At 42.5% G+C, this 26,293-nt stretch overlaps 1 protein-coding gene across 1 annotated transcript in view; it reads right to left on the bottom strand.

The window, feature by feature from the left end:
- Positions 1-25,972, bottom strand: part of WDFY2 (WD repeat and FYVE domain containing 2) — a 61,031-nt gene extending 35,059 nt beyond the window's left edge. Inside the window, exon 1 of the mRNA XM_030469075.1 lies at positions 25,752-25,972. Within this exon, the coding sequence (XP_030324935.1) occupies positions 25,752-25,888 (137 nt within the window). The 5' untranslated portion in view covers positions 25,889-25,972. The remainder of the gene's footprint in view (positions 1-25,751) is intronic.
- Positions 25,973-26,293: the final 321 nt, after the last annotated feature.

The raw sequence follows: 26,293 nt of genomic DNA, 5'->3' as shown, positions 1-26,293 counted from the left end.
GAAGCATTTATGAAGCTCATTTTATCTGCAGGTGCAGGTAAATGCAGGGCTGGAGTTCTCAGTGAGCATCAAGACTTCAGCTTTGGGAATTATTAAACAAGTATTAGGATTTCCTTCAAGCAAAGTTTCAACATTACTTCTCTCACTAAGACCTGTGCATCAGTCTTCCTTATGGATCTTTGGGATTATAAAATGATCTTCATCCCCTCCCCTCTCCTACTCACAGATACCCCCCACCTGCACTCCTCCAGCTTCCTTCCTTCCAGAACAGATGCAGCTTTGGTGCTTCTTGTACTGACTAATTCCTGTTGGTATTCAGGAAGCATAAACACAGAACCTTTGGAAGGTAATCGCATTGCATGATTTAATTATTGCAATCCAATTACTTTCACCACCTTCCCACATTCAAATATTTCAGTAATGGAAGTTATTAGAAAGATCCTCATTAGATTAAACTACAGGCCTGCTATGTAATAAGTGACTCGGTGGAACCATGCTAAAAATATCTAGCAGACCAGTGTTTTGCAGGAATCAACCCTCCAGCTCCCCTCTAAATTATCCAGATAGCAAAGGTGAAGAACAAGAACCTACCAGGTCATTAACCTGCTTCCAGATGTCCAGCAGCAACATATGTCCAAAATAACATAACTCATTTTTTTTTTCCCAGTTAGTGGTATTTTGTATCCTATGCATGCTTCACTCTGCATAAAAATGGACTCATTCCTCAAGAGAGAAAAAAGTTTGCACTTTTGAATCTATCACGTGGAAGCTGGACACACCCATTTTCAACATATATGCTAAAAGCCTGACCATTTAAAGAAATTATATACATTAAAAAAGGTAATTTACAGGAAAAAGATTGATATTTGATCCCAAGCACAAAATTACATCCCTAGCTGGAATTCGAAAAACACATAAATGTTACTCTGCTGGAGCAGAAAGAATGTTCCCAGTTTTAGTTTCCTTTTTCATTCTGCCCTGCAATGACACCATGGCATCAATAAGAGAACAGCACAGAACCTCAGAGGAGACCTAAGTGTGGATGAAAAAAGTTTGCAAGTGATAAAGTGTTATAGAAGAAGACAGGACTGGCTAAATTTATTTTTCATATAAATGTTTCCCTTGGTTAACTATACAGTGTAACAAGTAGTAAATGATGCCCAAGAAATACTGCAGGGAAAAGAACCCACATTTCCACAATCATAGGATTATGCTTTCTCTCAGCATTTAAATTTCTGGATATAAGTCATCTGCATCATCCATTGCAAAAGACTAAATTAAACCACTAAGTACTTCACTGTTTCTTGGAGGATATTTGATGTATTAAACAGAGTATACCCATTCATTGAAGACATTTGAGAATCCTACTGTAAGGAAAATAGAGTTCTAGCTGCAAAAGGGCAGTCTGTATAAGGCTTCTTTTCCACTTACTTATCACAGTCAGGAAGCACTTCACATTTAATTCATGCAACAAAAAGTTGCAGGGGAAAACTTGTGTTTCTTGGACCTTTGAGTAGAGTATCAACTATATCCTGATGCAAATGAACCCCTTTCCAAGCAAGCAGCTGGTAAGTCCTAACATCCACACAGATCCCAGAAAGTGACTATCTCTGAATTTATACATTTATTTGTTGCCATATGAACTTTGGCTTTAATTAGTTGTTCTTCTGGTTTTGTTCTTTGTGGGGAAAAAAAACCCTACAACAAAAACACAAAGCAAAAAAACCCTTCATACCTGTTTGGTACAGAACAGTTCCTTAGCCAACAAATAGGACAATCAGATGGTCACTGTAGATGTGGAAGATGTGTTGAAACACTCTAACAACAGATAAGCTTTTATATTTTATACACTGATTATGGCACTGCTTTTCCAGAGAGAGCAAACACATCTACTTGGAATGCATTTGCATGCCCAGCGCCACACCAAGATGCCTCTGGAAATGCTCTCCTTGAGCAAGGATTTTCTGCAGAGGAATCCCATTCCCAGATCCTTCAGTTGAACTTGATCAATGAATCACAGGTGACAAAATGTTCCCTCAGCTTTTCTGCTCATTGCTATTTTCCTCTCAGGGCAGACTGCATCAGAGATATTTTCACTGTCCTCACACAAACACAAATCCTACCTGCTTTGTCCTGCCAGAGGAAGCAAGATGCCCCTCTGCTGCTCTGACCTAGCAGGACAACGTTGGCTTGGGAATCAAGGAATCACAGTGGTCTCTGGGAAGACAAGCAGCAAGCCAAGCAATTTTAGTGCCAGCAAAAAGGGATGGAGGAAGCAGGGAAAGCAATGCAAACTCAACCCCATCCTGACATGTTTGGTTTTCAGCTGCAAGGGAACTGCCACCCTGAAGTGCAATGCCAGGGGTTCTCGGATTTCTTCTTACTGAAGAGTGCCTTGTGAGGTGCCAGCAAAGCCCAAACTTCTGATTTAGAGGTGATCTGGCATTTCAAGGGCTTAGAAGACAGTCATGACTTTTCACCTTTGCACCTTTTTGTGTGGGGAGATGGAAATCAAGACAAGTGAATAGAAACTGTCTTCAAACATTTATCACACAACTGAAACTCCTAAACTCCAGGTTTTATTATTGAAAAATCCATCTCAAACATGCAGTCCCTCTTAACATCCAGCTATTTCTTTCATACAGCTTTGTTGCAGCTTTTCCAGACTTTGTTATTCAATGTCATACTGTGATAATTTTATTCTATCATTTTTAAGGTAATTGATCGCTAATTTCAATTAGGATCTTCTTGCTCTTGTGTAACAGGGTTAGAAGTTTCTATTTTCTCTGCTTTCTTCTCTGGTTAGTTGCTGTTTATACTCCTATCACTTTTTACAAACTTCCTCTTTGGAGTAATCAATCTTTCCAATCTCTTGGGAAATCTGGTCTTGAGCCCTGTTCTCCTTACCTGCCTTCCAGTCCTTCTGATGAGGCAATATCCTGTCTGAACTGGCATCTTCTGTACTAAATGCAACAATCCAGACACAGACAATCCTGCTGAATTATAAGAGTATTAACATTCTTTTCTTTATCCATCTCCTTGTACATACCCTAGCAGTATTTGATTCTTCAGCAGCAGCTGTATATGGTTTTTATTCACAGTAGCATGATTTAGAAACTTATAAAATATAGGTAAAAGAAAAATATATATTTATCAGTATTATATTCTTTTTGCAATACATCACTACCCACTTATTATGTTCTCCTGCAGTTCTTCTGCAGTTCTTCTCCAGACCCAATCAGCTTATCTGCTAATTTGGGACAGATGACTGGCCCAGACTGTGGTAAGGGAGGGAACAGAGGATTCACCAGCTACAGCTCTTATGGGAAATCCCAGAACCATATGTTCCTGGCAAAGAGAGGTGGAAAGAAAATTATAAAAGAGAGCAACAGGCAGATAATCACAAGCCAGGGCAAACCTTGATGCTATGCATCATACTTTCTCCTGGTGAAGATGGCACAGGAAAGCCACATCTATTATGTAAGCATTGGGAGGACACAAGACCAACTCCCTCCTCAGTCATGGAAAAATATGAGATTTGAGTATGTGAAATATTATGGTGCAGCTTTGTAGAGATGCCTGGTGGGACTGTGTATGATGGGAGGCTACTGCTTAGGTGACTGCTACCCATCCACCAAACCAATAAAGCCTGTAGTGGCTCCTGTTCATTTATCTAGTCACTGCCTTCTGGGTAACTTCTGATTTGCAGTAAGTGACAGCTTCCAGCTCATGGCAAAAGCATCAAACTTTAATAGAAATCCTCTCTTACTTATTTCAGGGACCTGTTTTTCTTTAGAGGGTTGCAAGAAGAGTTTTCTGCAATTCCTGTCTAGATGCTGTTTCATCTGGTATTCTCCAGATATTTATTGCTGCCATTCTTAGGGGAAGTATCAGTATTATTTTGGAAGAAACAGATTTGATGTCTTGAGAAAAAAATCAGCTCTAAAATCTGCCTCTTTGTTTAGCAACCCCTCACATTTAAATCTTACTCTGAGCTAATACAAAAGGGAACATTCTGAAGTTCAAAAGTATTGAGTTCTTACAAGGTCATGCCATCAGGCATAGTGATCACAATGAAGGTGTTAATGTTTATATATTCACAGAAACCAGGGATTAGAGGCAGTCCTTCCTTCCAGAGCAAGGACTTTGTGTCATTGTTGATTAAACTACTCAACAACTGTACACATTCACTGGAAAGAATCGACCAGCTTTGCCCATCCTGAGCAGAGACAGATTTCCTCACCAGAGACCTCCCTTTCAGCAAGCTCCCTCCCCCAGCCTACACTAATTCAGACGGGCAAGATATTTTGAACTCACATAAAAGAACACTGACAGATTAGGAGATTACAAGAGACCCAAGCCATTTTGCAACAAGTACCAGAGCTGGCCTACAACAGCAGCACAGCACATTGCAGGTACTAAAAGCAGAGCATGCACTGTGCAGAGCTGTGTGTAAGCACTGTACCACCCATCACCAGCATGTCCAGGATGGTGCTGAGCCTGTAACTACAGCCTGCAAATTAGGCAATCCCCCATTCAAGTAAAGATTTGGAGAGTCAAGATGAGGACAGACTAAGCTATTCTACTAGTAACAAGAGGATGATTTGTAAGGCTTCTCTCCAGGAAAGGATAACTTAGTGTTAACCAAGACAACTACACATCACTGACCTTGGAGTTAAATAATATTTTCACAGTGGTCTGAGTTACATGCATAGGGGTTGCATGCACAGAAAACACAGGTTGTTCCATGCCACTTCATTCAGAGATCTTGCTTATTAGTTAGCACAGGCATGGACAGTGTGAAGAAGTTGTCTGAAGTGATAACTTGGGGCTAGCTGAGGGCTGTTGAAAGCAGAGGATGGCAGCAGTTTAACACAGACTGGATCTATCATTGACCTTGGCAGAGGACACCAGATTTTAAATGGTTGTACAAGATCAAAGGCAGATAGAGACCACCTACAGGGGACAAGCAAATCCTTGTGCTATTAGTTAAAGCATAAAATCTGCTCACAGCATCTGCCAGGCAAAAAAAATGAACTGAAATGGGGTAAAGGCAGTAAATAAGAGTAGGGTCTTTTATGAGCCCACTGCCTTGCAGGCTCAGCACTTCCTGAAAAATTAAACTAGGTTTGTAATTCTGGCTTCACTATGCACAGGTCAGATAGGATTGCTTCTTACAGACAGGGCTGGGAGCAGAGGAACAACTTTTCATGTTGGCCATTAAGCTACTATGAAAAAAAGCTGAGACAAAACCTCCTGTTACCTCAGGCCATGAGATACTCTTCCCACAAACTAAATCCCACTTTTTTTGTTTCAAAATTCCTATGTTTATGGTGTGTCAAGCAGTTCCTCCACCCACTCTCCTGTTATAGTATCAAAGACACCCTGAAAATATCCAGGTGGAACAAGCCAGCAGTTCAGTAAGTCTCTTCCACATGTCATATCCAATACAAGTGAATTGTGCCTTCTTATCAGACACACAGAGTGAGCTTTGGGGGAATATACACAATTTGTGAGCAGTTATCAAGCAATGTAAATCATTAACAATCTGCAGCAGATTAAGCAGTTTACTTTCAGAGATGTCCCAGCTACTGAGCATTTGGAGATGGCAACACACACGGAGGGCAGGATTTTAATAATTTACTCAGAGGCAGTTGACAATTCATCAAATTTTATTCCAGTTGGAGGCAAAGAATATTAGACAAAGCTATCCTGAGGACAGGATCTGGCTCCTGAAACAGATCAGCTGGGCAGCTTGCTCCAAATGCCAATAAACAGGAACAGCAACTTTACAAGAAGGACCCACAACAGTTATGACCTTGAGCACTGCAGTGAACAAATGGGTTATTTTGGAAATACATGCAAATTTTCATCTGTGTTGCACAGTATGCAGATAAACAAAGGCTCTTAGAAATGCAACAATCAGACCATTTCAGAAATGCATCTTTTTCCCTTTGGCACTCCACCTTTAAAATATGCTTCACTCACATATGTCAGAAACACCAAGGTTTGTCTTTGCTTTTACTATTGGTTTTTGGTTTTTTTTTTTGGGGGGGGGGTTGTTTGGTTTTTTTGGGTTTTTACTAGAACATTTTATAGTTTTGCTTGATCAAGTTTTTTAAGGGAAAGTGCTTCTGAAGGAGGAAAAGAAAAGCTCATGATACAGCAGTGACATGCTAATTAGATGTCACTAAACACTGGAGAGCTACATCCCGGTTTTCCTGGTAGTTGATCAGTAAGTGGGGTCACTTGGTCACTTAAGACATAGGAACCAAAGAAGACAGTCCAGTAGTCTGCTTCCAAACCATGTACTTCTAAGCTTAGAGACATTTTTCTGCACTCTGATCAGTTCTCTCAGCCATCCCTCACCATTTGATCCTCTGGCCCCCTTCATTTTTATGCACATTTCAACCGTGCTATTTCTCTCCCCAGAGTTTTAGCTCCAGCAATCAGGTTCAGCAAGGGCTGACAGTGATTTACAAGTCCTGCTAGACTTGGCCTTTTAAAAATACCCACACTATTTGCAAGAATGTAAGCTTTCAATGCATATGTGTGTGGGGGGGACAGGTGCAGATACTCCCTTCTGCATCCTAGTTCTCCTGTTTTCAGAAAAAAAACATTAACCAGCAGGTACCAGACTACCAAGGTCACCTCTCCTTGGCAACAGCAAGCCTTCAGCACTTGTGCACCCTCAAGCAACTGCAGACATAGCCCACATACCTGCTAAAGCAGCTGTTGTCCCCTTCCTCACCAAGCAAAACATGGTTTTGAAGCAATGAGACAAAGGCAAATATTGCCATTTGCTCCACCTCACTGCAAAGGAACGAATCTCTTCCCATTTGATTTCTATTTCTCTACTCTTTATTGTCTGAGAGACATCACACATTCACTATCTCTAAGTTATTCAAAACACCTGAATGCATTTTAGTACTATTTAAACAGGTTAAAAACAAGGAAAAAACCCAATAAACTAGGGATCACTACAGGCTGCTGGTAGGAAAGAGCTGATGGAATACAGAAGGATACAGTGGGTACTGCAGGTTTTCAGAAGGCAGATAAAAACTGCTAAACATGCCAAACACCTTTCACATCACCGAAGCACAAGATGTTCTTTTATCAGATTTCTGGTGCCAGTGTTTTTCCTGATCCAAGCTGCCCCACTTGACTTATTATCAGATGAGTCTTGGATATTGGTATTTAATGGGAGTCAGCATTAGCAGGAATGTGCTGCTGCTCCAAGAGTTCATGCAGGAAGGAGGCAGCTGTCCTTCCTCTGAATTTCAAATTGATAAGATGAGGCCACCAAAGGAATGAGGCAAGGAAAGGAGAGAGTGAGCTGAGAGGAACTGTGTTAGAGATAACACATGAATGACAAGAAGCAGTAGGGAGCAGGCTATAAAGTTTGACTGATGCAAAGCCTGCAGTTCAGGACAGCAGCCAGTTCAGTAACCCCTAGTAAAGAAAATTGAAACACAGTATTTTAGTAATAAATCTATCAAAATTAAGGCAACGGGATGAGTACAAACATTTCAAACCCTAAGGCTCTCCTCACACTCCAAATAGTGGGGTGTCAAGAAGTCTGTGCTTGAGGTCAGTCCTACCCCAGAATGAAGGAAGAAGTCCAGCTTCACACTTGGCATTTATGAAGCACTGAGGTGGTGATGGACGTGGTAATGAAAACCCTTCCAGCTGCACTCAACAAATTAATATTTCCCTGTGTGTAACTTCCAAGTATCTAACATGGAAGGTATTTCCTACATTAAGGTTTCTCTAAATAATGCACTTGCATGTACCTCAGTACCTCATACATAGGACGTTCTTGCTCTGCTGCTTGGGACACTAAGTCCATTAGGCTCTATCAGTTTCCTGTTAACAGGGTTACTTTGTTTTCTGCATTTAAGGCAAACAAAGGTTCATTATCTATCATTGCAAAACAAAGCATAGAGGAAAATAAACAGTAGTTTGAAAAAGGAAGTAATGACCAACTGAGACTATCTGAACTCAATTTCAAGTGATCTTTCCCAAATGCATACTACAGAATTAGTACTTGAAATTAAACATTTTCATGGCACAATTTTTCAGGGAGTGAGTGCTCATAGAAAGTTTCAGTTCTCAGCACTGGACCTTAACGAGTTCCTCCTCTTGCTCCCTCCCCAGTTGCAGTCAACTCACTACCAAGTCTCAAGAATAAAACTTTTATTTTCTTTAATCAAGGAAGCATACCTTTTGAATAAATAAACACACACCATGGATTCAAACTCAGTCCTGTTTACAGAATATTTACAAAATATTAATATTAGTCAAAACTGAAAACCAGACCTCTGAGATGCTTCCAAGTCAATCCTGGAGAGGTGCAGAAAGCAGCACCAGGAACCAGCTCCAAAAGACAACTTAGAGACAGGGGTACCAAACACAAGCAAGTCTAAGGTGAGTACCCAGGTCTGGGAGCAGCACTGTGCCCAGTAGAGAGGCAGATACTCAAAAATGGGACTCTCAGAAATGGGACTCTCATTAAAGGTGGCAATTCAAACCAACCAATGCAAAATGCCAAAAAGATGTATGAAACTCCACCTCCTCCCCAGATCCAGGCATAACTCTTGCAATCCTAATATGGGCTGGCACCTGTTTTCCAAACTTCTGCCTCATGACACTGGATTTTACTCCATAACAACATAGCTGTAAAAGAGATCAACCAGGAGAACAAAGTAAGCTCTAAGATCTACTGAGCATGCAGGAACTGACAACACCCTCCCCGGAATCAAATTTCAAACATGAGTCTAAGGGAGGAAATAATTAAAGTTGATGCAAGGTCACTGGTAGGATGAACATCAGCCTGGCCATTTTCTCCCCAGGAGACTCAGAATTCATGGTACCTGCTAAGTTCTTACAGCATCAGCCACTTATAAAAACTTACCAAAGATGAAGCAGTCAGCTCCAACAGCAGTTAACAACATACCATTGAGAGTGGATATGCACCAATTGAGCAAGAATTAAAATCCTCTGCAAGTCAGGATGGATGCTCATATGCTCCCTCCTACTACAAAAGAACTTCCCATTTCTACTTGAGCTTCAGCAATTGATTTATTTTTCCCTCAACTGCCTAATATGTTCTCTGATTACACATAACCAAAACACATGGCCACATGGTAACACTGCTGTCACTCTGATCTGTGATTTCAGGCAACAATTATCAATTTGGTTACATAAGAGGAAAGGGAGCCAAACTAGACATTTTGTCTGTTTCTTTTTATGTTACTTCTGCATAATTGAGAGTTATTCATAATTTAAGTTTCTTTTACTCCAATTCTGCTCTTCTCCCCCTTAGTATCTGGTTGAAATTGTTGTTTCCATAAGATTTGATGCAATGGAGGCTGAGCAGAATTCCTGCTTGGGTCTGGAGTGAGAAAGTGCAATCTTGTGGTACAACAAAAGCAGCAGATTATGTAGAAAAATACTACAAGTATTGTCATAAAACCTTTATGTCCTGGGTATTCAAAGTACACATGATCCTAAGGAAAATCTCTTTGCTTGATTGATCCTTTGATCTTGGACCTTACAAAAGAATCGTAATCTTGTAACATCTTAAGGTTGGGCAAAAATAACTTTATAGTATTCCCTCAGTACCAGAGGACCCATATCAGTGGATAAGTTCAGACTGAAAACCCTAAGAACAATTAAAATTATATTAAAAACTGAACAAGAAATTTTTCATAGAAAAGGAGTAAACACAAAAGGCTCCTACAACAAGACACTTCATGCAAGAAACCCAAACTAGAGCATATAAATTCTCTCAAACTGTGAAGGATGAGGAAGCCCAAGACCCCTCACCACTGGAAAGCCTGACTCCAAAACATAAAACCCATCTTAGCAATTTAGGCCAAGATGAGGAGCAGGAGCAGAAAGTATCTGCCACCAGGCAGCACCACACCAAGAAGTGTGAGAACAAGGATGTTGCATCCAGTCTGTATCTTCTGGCTCCACACCAATTACTATGGCAGTGAAAGCTCAGGAGTGGCTACATCCCAGCCTTCTGCCTCCCACAGCAGCTGTAGATGCACTTCTCCAGGAATGCAAATCATCAGCTGCACTTAAATGCTTGTCTGATTCATCTGGTCCTGCTCACAGTGAGGTCAGCAACAAACTGGAGCAGGATGAAACCAACTGTGATTGTTATAGTGTTTGTTTATATATTGAAACAAAAGCAAGTTTATTTCCTCCTAAGGAAGGGGAGACACATCAGTGTCCCCACTTCAGTGGGTAAACATAAAACAAACAAACAAAAGTACTGAGATAAATATCATGTGAATCCTCAACCAGACACCCAAATGGAAACACGTTGTACAAAAACAAGCTATGCAAGATTATAGAGGAGAGAGTTTCTCACTACAAACCTTTGCACAACACCATGTGTAACTTCTGTTACATTATCAGTGGCAGATAAAGTGGACAAGGCAGAAAGATCTACACAAGTTACAGAACAAGCATCTCCAACTGTACTGTGCTTTCTATTGCAAATGTGCTTTAAAGGGTTAATTTAATTATTGTACATGTAGTTTTCTCCACTTTTCTCAGGTAGAAAAGCTCACAAGCTATTGAAGTAGAAACACTTCCTCTTCTTGGTTCCTTTGTGGCACTACCAGTTTTACCAGGAAATTCAAGTTTTTTATCTTCTAACCACCTTGAAGTTTTAATACAATCTATCTATCATATTAGAGTTTTCTATAGTCATTTGGCAGCAACACCAAAGGTCTTATTGAAGCCTTGGTTACATGAAAGGATGTATAGATGGAAAACAATGCTTGGAGTAAGGTTTGTGACAACCATATGCCAACTTGTTTCAAGTATTTAAACGACTGAAAGAAGCAGAAATGTAATTTCTGTGTGAAAAGGTCTTCCCAAAGATGAAAAGCTTAAGTAAAGTCTCCATGAGGAGAGGGTCTCTGAACTTCCTTGATCTTCTCCAATCTTTCCTCAACACATGGATCACCTCAATGAAGAATTCTCTCTTCAGCACATAACACCTAATTACATATGTGTTATAGGGGGTAGCCAATTAGTGGCTTGTATTTCAAAACTGGTAATTACTACAGCTTAGCACTGTTCTATGACTTCAAAAATACAGGACCAGAGCTTTCATCCTGGCCTGCAACAGTGGAGGGACAATCATAGTTATCACATCTGGCTCCTGGGCTCTTCTACTGGCAGTACATGGTGCAGTCACAGTGCAGCTCCAGTGACACCAAGGCCACTGGGAGAATGCCACCCCAAGACGGTGTAAGCAGGGAACAAGGTGGCATGTAAGGAATCATTCATGTCCTGTCTCCCAGAACTACAGGACAGGATGAAGCAATGCTCTGCTCACACCCATCAAAGATATTTCCCGGGATGTCAGAAGCAAACGCTGTGGAGACAAATTTATCTTGATGGCTGCTGAAGAATGTGTACCCAACACAGGTGACAAGTCCAATGCTTGGTGATGCAGCAAATGAACAGAGGTCTGACCAGAGGATGTGGCAAGAGAGGCCATGAGTGCCACTTCTGCATTCCAGTTGGGTCCCAGCCATGGTTGTGGTTCTGTGGGTTGGTGGCTGGTGTCACATGCAGGAATTTGGCAGCTCAGTGCTGCAGCTCCAGGAGAGCTGCCCTTCCCTGGACATCATCTGAAGTTGGTCTTAAGAACCTCAAACCTCAAACCCAGGCTTTTAAAATTTATTTTACAGATCTCAAACTAGTAGAAATGTTTACAGGCAGACCAGTTTCAAGGGCTGCATCTTGTTTAAACCAGCACCTTAGTTTTATGGTTTTGGTTTGTTGTTGGTTTTTTTGTCTAAATCACTGAACCAATATCCTGTAGGCAAACTGACTCCCAAGCAACAGGGACAGCCACATGATCCAGGTGTCCTAGAGATGTGAAACACACCTGGAATAATAATTGATATAGGCCTGGGACCAGACTGACATCAAGGCCACATGGCATAGAAATGAGCAGCAACATCCAAGCTTTATACTGGGAATGGTTCCTGGCCCAAGTTGACTCTGAAACCCTGTCTGAGAATTTTCTGACACCATGCAAATTGGCTCATGGAAAAAAAAATGCCTGGTACCAAAAACAATAAGGTACAGCCAGCCAGATCACCGTGCCTGAATACATACCCTTGTGCTATTTAATTTATTAGAAATACAGTCATTACAGCAACTGGCTCCAAGTTCAGCTGCCCATCAGTCCCAGCTCATTCACACAGTTGTTGAAAAGGGGAACAATCCTGATCCCACTGAAGTTTGCCTGCCCTATGTGTACCACCCTGTGCAATACTGGGCCTGTTTAGAGGAACTGGAAAGTCAGAACAACAAGGGGTTTGCTGTCTCTGCTCACAAAAGCCCTGCTTTCTTTTTACCTTGTTCACCACGATGATATCCCAAGGTGGTCCATATTTTCCCACTTTGCCTCCTTCATTTTTATTAGCCTAAGGTCAGTGTAAAGGCACCGATGACTGAATAAACAGCAATATCTGGCTTAAATAGAGTCATCACACACAAACATAATGGGAAATCAAACTCAAACCAGAAAGATGAACATTTCCAGGATAATGCTTCACAGCACCACAACGTCTGGCTTTTAATTTAGGCACCAGCCTGCAAACACAGGCAGTGCTCTTTATTTCTGGAAGAATTCCACTGAGTCTGAGCATCAATACATACACACACACTGGTTTCTGAAACCACTGTTTGCACATTGTAACCCACATGCAAAACACTCAAGCACAGATCACTAATCAATTACCCAAGTCTTTTGCTTTTCCAGCATCCAGATTTTTTGTCAAAATGGTTATTTATCTACTTCTCCCATATCAATTTGTATACTAAGCATTTGCCTACGTAGTTAATAGCCAAGGTTTTGTGATGAAGAGGTGAATAACAATTACAGTTGTTTCTAAAAGAACCTGGCTCTTAAAGCTATGTAAAAGTGTCTGTTCAGGTCAAAACGTACACGTGAACACAAGCTCAGTTGTAGAGCTAAGAAAATACCACAGAAGACACTGACAGAGGCAGGCCAAGATTTATCCAAGATTCCTGCTGGTGACCTCAATATTTGCAGTCCTTGGGCTGTTCAGGAAATGTGTTCACACCTCATAAAAAGCAGACAGTGATGTTCTTTCCTAAACACTCAAAAGAGAGTTCTTAAGTCAACAGGTTTTCAGAAGAATGAATGTAAGCTCTGACCAAAAGGATGCTATGGATGAAACAAGTAGGAGATGAAGACTTCTGTCTTGGCTTGACTTCCTGTTAATGAAAATTTATTATGGAAATCCTGACCAAGCTTATCTCATTTCTAACAAAGAACCTGCTGGGGAGGAGGGAAAGAAGAAGTAACAGCATCCTAAATCACAGAGAAACTTTTGGAATTCTGATAACATTCATTCATTTTCAGACAATACAGTATGTGGGGTTTTTTTCATCAGTATATTCATAACTCCTTTCCCTACTGTTTTTTCTGGTATCTAATACAGCTTAGCCAAGGTAGTTGAGGAAAAGTTAACCACTAGAAAGTTAAGGACCATGCTCACAAGTATTTATAGCATACTTCTTGCTTAACAAAAAAATAACCCTACCTTTTATTTCAATCTTTTACTTCAAAACCATTGGAATTTGAAGTGGTAGAAGCTACTGTGGAATTTACTACCTTTCCGAAGGTGACCTGATAGTCACATACTCCCCACCATACAACCAACCATAAAGAGCACACAAAGGGGAGAAGAGGTCCCAAATAACAGGTCTCAAATGTTCCCCAGAGGAGGATCCACAGCTGTGCAGCCTGCAGAAACCCTGCTTGTAGCCAGGCTGAGAGGGCATCCCTGATACAGCCCATCTCACTCAATGGGGCTCCTCATCTGCCAGTGCACTGCAACTCAGGGTTCTGCAGAACTTCAAGCACTCCAGCAAGTTTTCCAAAATTTTATGTCCTTTTGCTTTTTGGCTACAAATAAACCAAGCAACAACAGGAACCAGAGTGTGAACCTGAAGATTCCGTCAGTGTTTGTATGAGACTTGAACTGATGATCCTTCTGAAGTCCGGAAGGACCATTTGCTAGTAGATATTTTGAAAGCACGATGGTGGATTAATCTGTTCCCACTCACTGCCAGTTGCAGAAGTTAGTGAGAAGAGATTTGTTTATGAACTCTGATTCATTTCCTGAAGGGAAGAGAGTGTGCTCCTCTTTGGAAATGTATTAGCCTATACATTGTGTAACCAACCCCTGCTATGTAACACGCTGGGCCAATGTTTAACCTAACTGCTTTCCCTGCTTTCTCCTGTCTGGAGAAATCCAGCATTTGTCCACTCTTAGCTACCAACGGCAGCTAAAGCAGTCCCAAAAACTCCTCTTACTACTGACTTCACATGCAACACAACCCAGAGAACATAACGTAGTATCAAACAGGCTTTTGCTCATCAGATAGTGCTAAAAATCTTACCTGCTAAAGAAGCACAAAGACTGGCCCAGGCAAGGCTCTGGTAGACCCACATGGTCTTTCAGAGATTCATTGTAGTTATTCTGACTGAATGGGACATAAAATAGGGCCCAGTGGAACAGAATAAATGCATAATTTGACTGCAGCAAAAAGCATCAACTTCTTAATTCCAGGTATTAAATAACTTTAGTCCAGACCTATGGTAAAATAAAGCTAAAGTTGATTTTGGTTTGACAGATACATTATCTTCTCACCCTCCCCACTTGGCACAATTAATATTGTGTCAACTTTAGATCTCTCTTCCCCCTTTCAGCACTTAACACACTGCCCTAATTTGAACTTAAGCAGAGGCAGAAGCAGATACTAATAAAGAAAACAATTACTGTGGCATATGAAAAGCACAGCAATCATTCATCTCTGGAAGGCAAATGCAGGGCTCTTCAGCAAAGGTCCTTCCATCTCCCCATGAGCTCCTGGCCAGCAGAAAGCAGGCTACAAGGAAGCTGCTGCCAGTCACGGACTCCTGTACCACAGGAGCTTGAAGCAATGGGAGCAAGAGGTCAGGAGCAGGCACAAGATCTGTCTGCCTGAGGCTGGAGAACACCACAGGCATGAGCTTTCCTATTGAACTTCCAGTAACTGCAGGAGCACAATCAGCTTTCGCCAGCAGCTTATTGTTGGTGAAGCTGCTGAAATGGCCAGTGAAGAAAAGGCATGATTTGTGAGTCTGGAGGTGTCTCCCCTGCCATCAAAATGCTGCTGCTGTCTTCAGTCAACCCTGCCTGCAGGAACAGCTAGGCTGAACCACAGGCTGTGTCCTAACGATCAAAGCACAAAGCATCCTCTCTGAATTTTTACTTTCCCCCCATGCCATTCACAGGCTGCTGTAAAGGTCTTCATGATGTCAATTTGAACCACGTGTTGGTTAACACTGTAGCCCACGTGTGCTTGGGCAAACCACAGAGCTGAGATAGGAGAGAGATTAACCGTGTATCAAACAGGAAAACAGGCATGAATAAGGGAGTGAGAATATACAGCTTAATAACAGATGAAGAACAAAATATTTACAGGAAAGATAGTTCTGCACATATGCAAAATGGGTGCAAATAAAATTACAAATAAAATGCAACCTGTCATTTCCAGTTTCTCAGCCCTGAGATTCCTTAAATTTCCAACATATAACTCTTAGAAGGCATACAGGGAAACTCTTTTAAACAAAAAGGCAATGCTTTCTGGATCTTTGTGTAATAAACTGGCCCAGAAACGCACATATAGGCAAACACCTTACAGGATACTGAATTCAACCCTATAGTATTGGATTGATCAGCTGAGGCTCACTGTACCAGGTTGAACAAGGCCAAGTGCCAGGTCCTGTATTTCAGTCAGAACAGCCCATGCAATGCTACAGGCTTGGGGAAGACTGGCTGGAAAGCAGAAAAGGACCTGGGGGTGCTGACTGACACCTGTCTGAACATGAGCCAGCACTGTGCCCAGGTGATCAAGAAGGCCAGCAGCATCCTGGCTTGTATCAGGAACAGTGTGGCCAGCAGGAGAAAGGAAATGATCGTGCCTCTGTACTCAGCACTGGTGAGGCCAAACCACTGAATGCTGTGTTCAGTTTTGGGGCCCTCACTAGAAGAAGGTGCTGGAGTATGTCCAGAGAAGAGCAACAAAGCTGGTGAAAGGGCTAGAGGGCAACTCTCAAGGGATTGAGAGTTGGACTTGGTGACCTTAGAGGTCTTTTTCAACCATGACAATTTTGTGATTCTGTGATTGAGCCAACATCTGCAAGGAGAGAAACCTCAGCATATATGTTCTCGGAGAAGCATCCAAATCAGAGGAAACATCTACAAGATAAGCTTTGCTGTACTGCTACAGGAAGGCTAAACAGCAACCAGAAGGAAAGCATCAGAACAGACTATATTTCAGTGCTCACCTGCTTCATCTTATCTTGCTTCACAATAACCAATAACCAGGTGGCCAAGAAGGCCAATGGCATCCTGGCCTGTATCAGGAACAGCGTGGCCAGCAGGTCCAAGGAAGGGATTCTGCCCCAGTACTCAGCTCTGGTGAGGCCACACCTCGAGTCCTGTGTCCAGTTCTGGGCCCCTCAGTTCAGGAAGGAGATTGAGGTCCTGGAGCAGGTCCAAAGGAGGGCAACTAAGCTGGTGAAAGGACTCCAGCACAGATCCTATGAGGAGAGGCTGAGGGAGCTGGGGCTGTTCAGCCTGGAGAAGAGGAGGCTCTGAGGAGACCTCATCACTCTCTACAACTCCCTGAAAGGAGGGGGTAGCCAGGTGGGGGTTGTTCTCTTTTCCCAGGCAGCCATCAGTAAGACAAGAGGGCATGGTCTCAGGTTGTGCTGGGGGAGGTTTAGGTTGGATATTAGAAAGAATTTCTTTACAGAGAGGGTGATCAGACATTGGAATGGGCTGCCCAGGGAAGTAGTGGATTCTCCATCCCTGGAGATATTTAAAAAGAGACTGGATGTGGCACTCAGTGCCATGGTCTGGTAACTGCAACGGCAGTTCAAGGGTTGGACTTGATGATCCCTGATGTCCCTTCCAACCCAGCCAATTCTATGATTCTGTGATTCTAACCTGATTGGATTTCCTCTTTCAGTCACTGCCTATATCTTTTATTCCAAGCTATGGATAAGCTAGACAGTGTGAAAGATGGAGACTGCTGGTTCACATATATCTAAATCTTGAAACCATCGTACTAGGAGGATAGTGATATACCTAACTGAACCAACACCAAAAAGCCCTTCTCATCTCCCATCCTCTAGCATGCACTAGCTAGCTTAAATGTATTTATGTTTTTGCTGTACCTTATTACCTTCTCAGCTAATGTAAAAGCTTGAGCACCAAATCATTATTAGGCCTTACAAGAGTTGTTTTGTTTTTTTTTTTTAAAAAAAGCTGTTCACTTTAAGACCCTAAAGCACCCCACAAGGCAGATGTACCAGCTGATTAAGAATACAGTTAAGCCTTTGTTTTGTTATTATAAGTTAAGTAAATTTGAAGGCAAAGGTAAATTTATCAAATTTGCACTCACTGGTGGAGGTGCAGAATCTCATTATCTGTCATATTCTAAATATAGGCAAGGCAAGGATCTTCTCTCCATATCCTTCAAGACAGGGCACTGTGTTTGCTCTGTTCACCTGAATTCAGATAATTCTACTCCAGATAATTCACCCTGGTGACAAAATAGGCCAAATTACATTAGGATAACCCTTTTTCAGATTTCTCTCAATGGGATGTGGCTCCTCAGGAAATTACTATTACAGACTTGTAGGGCTCACAAGCATTGCCTGCTGCCTACTCTGCTAAGAATATTGATCTCTTACCTCATTACAAGAGGGAATGGTACAGGATTTGGACAATATAAGGTAACTTCAGACCAAACTCCTCAGTCAACTTGGCAGAAGAAGAGCAAAGCTCTTCTACCCAGAACTGAGCTTTGGCATTGCCTTCAATTCAGTGCTCAAAATCGTAAGAGTTCCCCAAAAAACTTAAATTAAGAGCTGAGTACACATGGTATGACAAGCAAACCCATATGTTCAAAGTCTGGCCAAGGTTAGTTACACAACACTATTTCCTGGAGCCTAACTCAGAGCAAAAATTAAAACACCATTTTTTTTAACCCAGCCTCCACAACCACTCTCTTATAAGGATCAAGGCAGTGTTTTATCTGTCTAAAATTTCAACACAGTCTAACTTACAAATTTAGTACTGGTTTTCTGATACCCAAATAACATCCAATCTGACAGTTTCTTATGCACAATTTCAAGCCATCAGGCATGCAGACTGTGACATCTGAAGAACCCTGTGAGATACATATGGTTTTGTGATTAGGTAAAGACCCCTCCCTGGAGGACTGCCTGGTAAACTTGTCCTCTCCAGCTTCTCCTTTCCCAAAATTGACCTTTTCCTACTTCAGGCTTGCTCCAGCCACTCACCCAACCTACTTGCTGGGGTACTTCCCAGCCTTGTGTAGATATTTGTTTAATAGTTTCCCCATTTATTGCATCTCATATTTCATCTCACTTAAGTATAAAGAAAGAAGTTTTATTTTCTTTTTCCTGAAATGAGCCCTGCAGGACAAGGCTCTCCTCGTCCTTGATGCATCCTGCTGTGTGTGGCTATTCCCAATACCCCCCAGCCACTGCTCCCATCCCCTCCCATGGTGCCCATCTCAACTTGCTGCATCCCGCAGCATCACAGCTGCATCCACCACTCCCTCACACCATATGGAGAAGGGAAACAGCTGTGCTTCTTCTTGTTCATCTTAGCAACATACACCAGGGACTATTGCAATTCTCATCAGAACCCTGAGCAAATACATGCAGACACTGGCAGAGTTTTATATATCTGTCAGGTGTATGGCAGAAGCACCATGGGCAAAGCAAATAAACATGGATCCTGGAGTGCTTTTATGCAAATAGTCTTTCAATGTCCAAGAGTTTACAAGCACAGAACATAGTGATGTACATAAGACATTTGTGCAAAAGCCAGTTGCTCTCCTTAGAAAACTGCACATCATTTATGAAGCTTTTAGAACTCCCAAGCACAGGAGCAGTGTGTGTCTGCATTACACCCTCTTATCTTACCCATCCTACTTGTTCTCTTAAGACTGTTGCAAACAACATTTAAAAAAAAAAAAACAAACAAAACAAAAACCAAAACAAAACAACAACAAAAAACCCAAACCAAAACCCTCATGCCACTTTAAAACCTTTGTCTTGCATGTTATTATCACATAGTTGAAAGATGTTGTTGGGAAACCTGTGCACAGTTCACTGTCTGCAGATACCATCCAGGAACTGGTGCAACTGGAAAGAGGGAAAGAGAAAACTTTAGTAACCAAAATCTTAGCAGGCTGACATAGTTCTCTTGTGCTACAACTTTGTGTGTTATTTGTGCTGCAATGTCACATGAATTTGAGACTTTCAGTCTGCCAAGTGACTGGCCTCAATGAGGCCAGGCTTAACAAACTAGCCTGGTAGCTTCAAAACTGTTGCAATACCTTTATTTTAAGGTATTGCAGCCATCTAACTCTGCAGCATCACTGCCTTCTCCAGCCATCTTTAGCTTTAGGAAAAAAACTCAAAACAGTTTTCCTGCAACAATACATTTTTAGTTATATGCTGGCTCTGTACTGTACATACTCCATAATCAGCAATCTTTTTTCTTCCAGGGACTGCAGGGCACACACTGAGGTGTCACTGTGTGTCCCTCTTAGTAAGGAGCATTGCTCAGCTGCAGAACTGGAGAAACTGCAGGGGAAGGTCACCCAAGCCTAACAGACATGAGACACGCTGATGAAAGATCCAGTCTCTGTGTAAGCAGATGCTGCTGAAATTAAGACGGGGTCAGGGAAGACAAGAATTAAAATGAGAACTCATTAATAGGGGAAGTAGATGCACCATCCTGAAACTTGCTGCAACTCAAGAGCTTTGTTCAGCGACTGGCAGAAAGAGAAGCCACCAGAAGGCAAATGGAAACTGTAACTAACAAATTTTGGTCCAAATATAGCTTGTAAGATACAATAGATGCATCTACATCTTTTCTATAAAGAATTATCTCTTTGAGTACAAACCACTCTTTGAGTACAAACCACTATCTCTATGAGTACAAACCACTGAATCTCTAAAATGCTCCAGCATTTGTCGTTCTGCTCCATTTTCATGTCCAACTGTGCTGATGAAACTGGGTCCATCCATGTCCTGATCCAAGCCACATCACATCATGTTTTTGCAGCTGACACCTTGCAGTTAAGACATTAACTTGATACAGTTGCAGGAGCTGCAACAATTTGTGCATTGACCTACATGAGCTAGAGCTGCAGGATAGCTCAAATCAGAAAGACAAGATGAGGTGCCTGTGCTTTAAATCTTCAGCTGACATTAAACACTTAGGGGGGAGCATCATAAGGAAAGGTAAATACAGGCTTTGACAGACTTCAAGTCATCTCCTGGTGGAACAAAGCGCCACAAGGGGTTAAGCAAATAGATTGCAAGGTCTCCCACAAGTTACCAAGTACAGTTTATCATCCTCAGCAAGGACGCAGCAACACATGTTATGTTTTAGGCCGAGTATTTCAGCATTTCAACAGGATACATGTTAGTCAAATCAGGAACAGTTACTTTTCAACATCTGCAACAATTTCTGATTCCAAGCATTTTTGGACCTCCTGTCTTCTCTTAAACCTCCTGCCAGCATCCATTTCTTTCACTCAGCCAGCACTAACCTCCACCCTGTGCTTTATTCCAAACACAGTCATCAAGTTGCAACACATCCACTTAGTTGAAAAAAGTCAGAGCAAACAAGTTTCATCTGAGGCAATCAGTCTCTTACAAAGCTTTGCACTGTTCATGCAGATTTCCTTTATTTCTCCCCAACAGTTTTATAGGTGACTGATGTTTTCATAAAAATGTAAAGAACCTCCAGGCAGGGACAAGTCTTTTTACACCTGTGAAGAACATCCACACCTTCTGTACTGCTTGATCTATTGCTCATGCTGCAATAGCCTGGGTGTGAAACCTACAGGCTTGGACCAATGAACATACACAAACAGCCAGCAACAAAATGAGTTTTCACACCACCTGCACTTCTGCTGTGAACCAACACCCACAAAGAGGAGTGGCCATCAGTGACACAACCCTGTGCTTGGATGAGGACTGTAAACCTGTGTTGCAACCAAAGCTCCGCAAAGGAATTGCTCTCTACCACTCCACCACAGGAGAAAGGAAGCACAGAGAGTTTACCAAGGGTCTGTGGTTCCTCACATTCTGCCTGGATGCATCACCAAGAGAAAAATCCCACCTTCCTCTTAGAGGTATTTCACAGGCATGAACTACAAGGCTATACGCTTAATGTTCTGGATCTGGAGAAGAAAACCACAAGGAGCAAAAGATTGCTTTTGATATATTTAAGGATGAAAAGATCACACTTCTTGATGCTAGAAGGGACATCAGCAGGATGCCAAAGACAACCCTTACATTTCTTGTCACATATTAATTTCCAATCCTAGTTCACCATCAGTTCAGCGAAGCTGAGAGTGAGTCTACACAAGATGGTCATTCATTATTTGTAACCCCTAAAAAGACTGCTAGTAAGTATACCCAAAAGCCTTGGAGAACACTTTAAGTACACATCTGCATTAAAAAAACTTGAACTGCAAATCAAACCTAGTAATAAAAGCTCTGCACAGTTTTCTCTGTGCCAGATAAAGACACTAATATGAAGGTACATGACAAACACTCTTGGCTCATTGCTTATACAGCCATCCATAAAAAGAAGCTGAGACATCTCTGTTCAAAATGAACTTAAGATGATACAGATGATGTAGTGCAGAACACAAAGGTCTGTGTTCCTTTATTTTTAAAAAAATATTTTTCAGCCTAAGTTTTGTCACCTTCTAGGAGACCAGAATATCTGTTTTTTTTAAAAAAAAAAAAAAAAAAAAAAAAATTGACAATTTTGAATACTTTAAGGAGAACAATTCTTAACTACATCACCTACATTTCCAAAGACCTGAGCAGATCATAGGATGGAAGAGAGCACAGAACTCACACCCAGGAGAGGGTTCAAACCAGAATTCATAATTATCAGGAAAGTCGCCTACACCAATACGTGTGTCTAAGATTTCCTCACCTACAGTCTAGCTAGTGGGAAAAAAAGATTCCTAGTGGAGAAGTGCAAGTTTACCATGATGACACCTAGCCCCCTCCTGTTAGTCTTGCACGGTGACATATGATCACAGGCACACGGCTGAGTTACCATTCACATCACCAGCAGGATCTTGAGAAACACATAACTGTGCCAAGACCAAGCAAAACTGCTCATATCGATAGCTGGGTGAGTCGGTGCACTTCTCCCAGTGTATCCCCCTGCTCAGGTGAGATTAATGACACTAAAGCTTCTCTGGAGCACAGAGTTAGATATGTCTAAACTTGACATGCCCGTGACCTAATTTTCAGAGGTGCCCAACACCCACATCTCCCTCTGAAGGCAACAAAAGACTTGGATGCTCAGCAATTTTGAAATAGTAGCACAGGCTTTTAACACGTAGGAAGCTGATGACAACTTAGGGCCAGCTGTGCACATTAAGAAAATCCCACTTTAGCCTCATGTGTAGCACTAGGGCATTGGATGCTATTGATCACTCAAGACTCTACATGCTCAGATATATGTGCCTGTCTATTCCTCCCATTTGCTGGCATCTGAAAGAGCAAGAATGAAAACTATTGATTTCTTTCTTATAGGACTCCTACAATAGATTTATACATTCTTGGACAACAAATGCTACTATTCCTTTAACTCTCACCTGCCTAGACAGGTGCATCCCTTTTCCTTAGAGGAAAAGAACAAATTAAAATTACTTCTTATCTTTCCCAATGCATGTGAGCTGCACAGTACGGAGGTACAGACTCAGTCTGTTTTGCCCTAGTAAGGGATTAGCCAAATTAACTACGACTAGGACACAATGCATATTGTTCAGCTGACTAGAAGAGAAAAGAGGTAAAGCTTATGGGTGATGTGCACTGAAAAGAAACTCCAGCATTGCAGGTTACATAAAGTTTAGAAAATCTAGTTAAATATGTAGCCCCCCTAGATTCCTTCTTTTCCCGTCTATGCTATATAATGTAAGCTATAGCTGAAGTCACTTCTGTGTCTTTTAAACCAAATAAACCCACTGGTGCCATACAAAATAGAGACTAGAGACCAAACTCCTGCTCTGAAGAGTTTACAGGTACAGAGCCACATTATGCACTACAGAAAACCTCTAAAGCTGTACCTGGTTGTTGTGTATGCTAAGGCTATCAGCAACTTCAATAATGACATGTTCAGCCAGTAACCAGTGAACCAAGGGATGATTCCCTCCTCTTCATCTCCAGAAAAATGGTCCTCCCCAAGCCTGGAGCAAGTGCTGCAGATGGCAAGTAATTCCAGCTGAAGTTGTCTGCAGAAATTTCAGACTGTTTCTCTCATATGAGCAGTACATATCACAGTCTGGGAAACATGGCCAAAACTCACTTATTTAGCTAACAAGAGACAGATAACATCTCTATAAATGTCTTTTACAGTTTCCAGGAATATCTAAAAGCTCTCCACATTCCAAGACCATTAAACAATCATGTCAACACTAACATTAGAGGGCAGGTCCAAACAGGAAAAGGTGCCATGAGGAACTGCACAAGCCTAAGCATAAGCCACAGGTATTGAAAGCCTGGTAAACGATGCTTCCACTACAGGTATCCTGAAACCTCCAAGTTTGACTCTTAACCTGCTATTCCTTCCAAGTAAGTTTTAGACTCTGAAAATTTTAATTACAATTAGAATGCTAATGCAGGCAGGAAAAAAAAAAAAAAAAAAAAAAAAAAAAAAAAAAAAAAAAAAAAAAAAGAGCCATCAATCAACATCTTCATGCCTGAAGAAATAAAAGGCACGATTGTAGCTTGTAGCATCTCAAAGACACTGCAAACCAGTCTCACAAGCAGGCAAATTACCTGGCAAGTGCCTTTAAACAAGAAAATAGCCTGGAAACCTCCAGACTTACTACAGTATTTTAATGTCCATAGCACTATTCTGTATCACCAGCAAAACTTTAGACATCTATCAGCAAAACTAACAGCAGATCTCTCTACCCAGTGTCACTAGCAAGTAGGACTTAACTGACCTAGACCACGTATTTGTCCTTGAACAAGAAAGAAGAGGGATGGTTGCTTATGGACAAGTAAGTTTCCTAGTGTGGAACCCCCGGTTCCCACTTCAACACTTGCTTCTTGTACTTGACAGCTCACTTATTAGTGATATCTGATCAATTTCTTTCTCTACACAGAAGTATCAGCTTGGAGCATCAATCTATTTTTCAACAACTCATAGGTCTAACACAGCAGAAGCTACTTATATTTTCTAAGGTGTGGCAAGAGGCAGAGACTGGGAGAGGGACTTATATAAGAGCAAATTAAATTCAGAAATACTTTCTCAGAGATAAAAAGAATTACCTAAGTAAGTCTAATGAGCTACAATGAGCCAAAACATACTCGAGCTTTATTCAGCTTCCCAACAAATTCATTAGGAATCTAAAGACAATAGAATCGGGAGCCCATAGTGATGTAAAACTCTGCTTAAAGCCCCTTTGGCAGTGTACTTGTTTTATGTAGCTCAGTTCCTCTTTGCTATCAGGCATGAAAGTTCACTTGGAGGCAACAGCTTAGATGACCTTAAATTATCTTAAATTTGCACAATAATTAGCTGAAAAGTAACTCACAGACAAGATGAAAGAATACTGACAGTTTTCCGAAAGGTTAGCGGAGACATAAAAGCAGGCACCCAACAGGATAACTGGCATCCAAGAGAAACAGTCCACACACAAAAAAACTTGAGAATCAACACACATTCACACACTGGTCAACATTTGTCTTTCAAGCTGGGGACACAGGCGACATGATGAACCCAAGCTGGAAAGAAACTGCTTCAGATTTATGGACTCCACAAAAAAAAATTAAGCTATTACTTCAAAGAAAAAACCTTCACGATGAAGTTTGGAAGCTCCAGCTGCAGAACTGAATTAAGTTTGAGCTCTCTCAGAGAAGACTGAGCTGCCTCTGGGCAGCCTCAGACCCCGCAGAGCCCAACTAAATGGCCTGAGAACATTTTCCTCTTTGGCAGCCTTACAACACGGGATTTAACTCCAAGATCTTATCACCGATACATGGTATTTTTAAACTATTGCCCTGAAACGTTTGGAGAGGGGAAACAGGAACCAAAACTACTGTTTCGGCCAATGCTACCAAAATCTTTAGGCAAGGTCGAAGATCTCCACAGCCTCCCTGCAATCCTCGTGATCAAGGGTCTCTCAAACCACATTTTACCCACGTTAGGAAAAGTCACTCAAGTCCTGCAAGTTTTAGCAGCGCCCCAGCCCCTGACCCACATAGCAGCCGAGGAAGAGATGGACACCGGGCTGGAGACCCCTGCCCCAAGCTCCTTCCTTCTCCTCTGGCACCAGATGTGGGTGCCTAAAGCCATGTCCCCATGACCACTGCCTGAGGCTTGCCTGGACTCCGGCGGTGGAGTCCGCAGGCACAGCAGTGATGGTGGTGGTCTGTCACCTCCCACCATCACTCGTCAGGGATGGTGCTGCTGGATCAGCACCACAGGGTTCTGCGCTGGTGGTCCAGCACCATCAGCAGCTGATGATGGCAGGAGCTGACAGGTCCTGCGGTGCTGGTCCACCACCGTGACAGACCCGTGGAAGCCCGCTCCCGGTACCTGTCCTCAGAGACGCTGATGACCCCGTCCTCCTTGGGCACTATCGCTGCCATGTTCACCACCTCCTGCGAGCCCTCCACTTTGTTGAGCAGGAGGGGCTTGCGAGTCAACGCCTTGGGCTGAGGCTCCGCCGCCATGGACACCGCGGGGCCGGCGGGCACCGCCGCTGCGGCCGGAGGAGGCTGCGGCCGGGGGAGGCGGCCCTCACTGCCGAGGCGGAGGAGGGACTTGCCGGAGCCGGGCGCCGCCGCGGGTTCCCTGGGAAGCAGGAACCAACGCGGCGGCGGCGGCACCGCCCCCGAGCCGGGCTGGGCCGGGCAGGGCCGGGCAGGGCCGAGCTGGGCCGGGCAGGGCGGGGCGCGGTGGTCAGAGGGGGGGGGAAAATGGCGGCCGCCCGCCGCCATCTCGCAGCGGTGTGGTGCGGCGCTGCGTCTTTGCGGAGGAGAAACTTTGACCAGACGGTGTTTTAAACACGCATCTGCTTCAATGGCCGCCCTGCCAGGGGTGTGGGCTGTCCAGGCCGAGCCCGGGTATCCCTCAGG

The sequence above is a fragment of the Calypte anna genome, chromosome 1 (assembly GCF_003957555.1).
Source record: "Calypte anna isolate BGI_N300 chromosome 1, bCalAnn1_v1.p, whole genome shotgun sequence".
NCBI classification, from domain to species: domain Eukaryota; kingdom Metazoa; phylum Chordata; class Aves; order Apodiformes; family Trochilidae; genus Calypte; species Calypte anna.
This window is presented reverse-complemented; position numbering and strand designations above follow the sequence as displayed.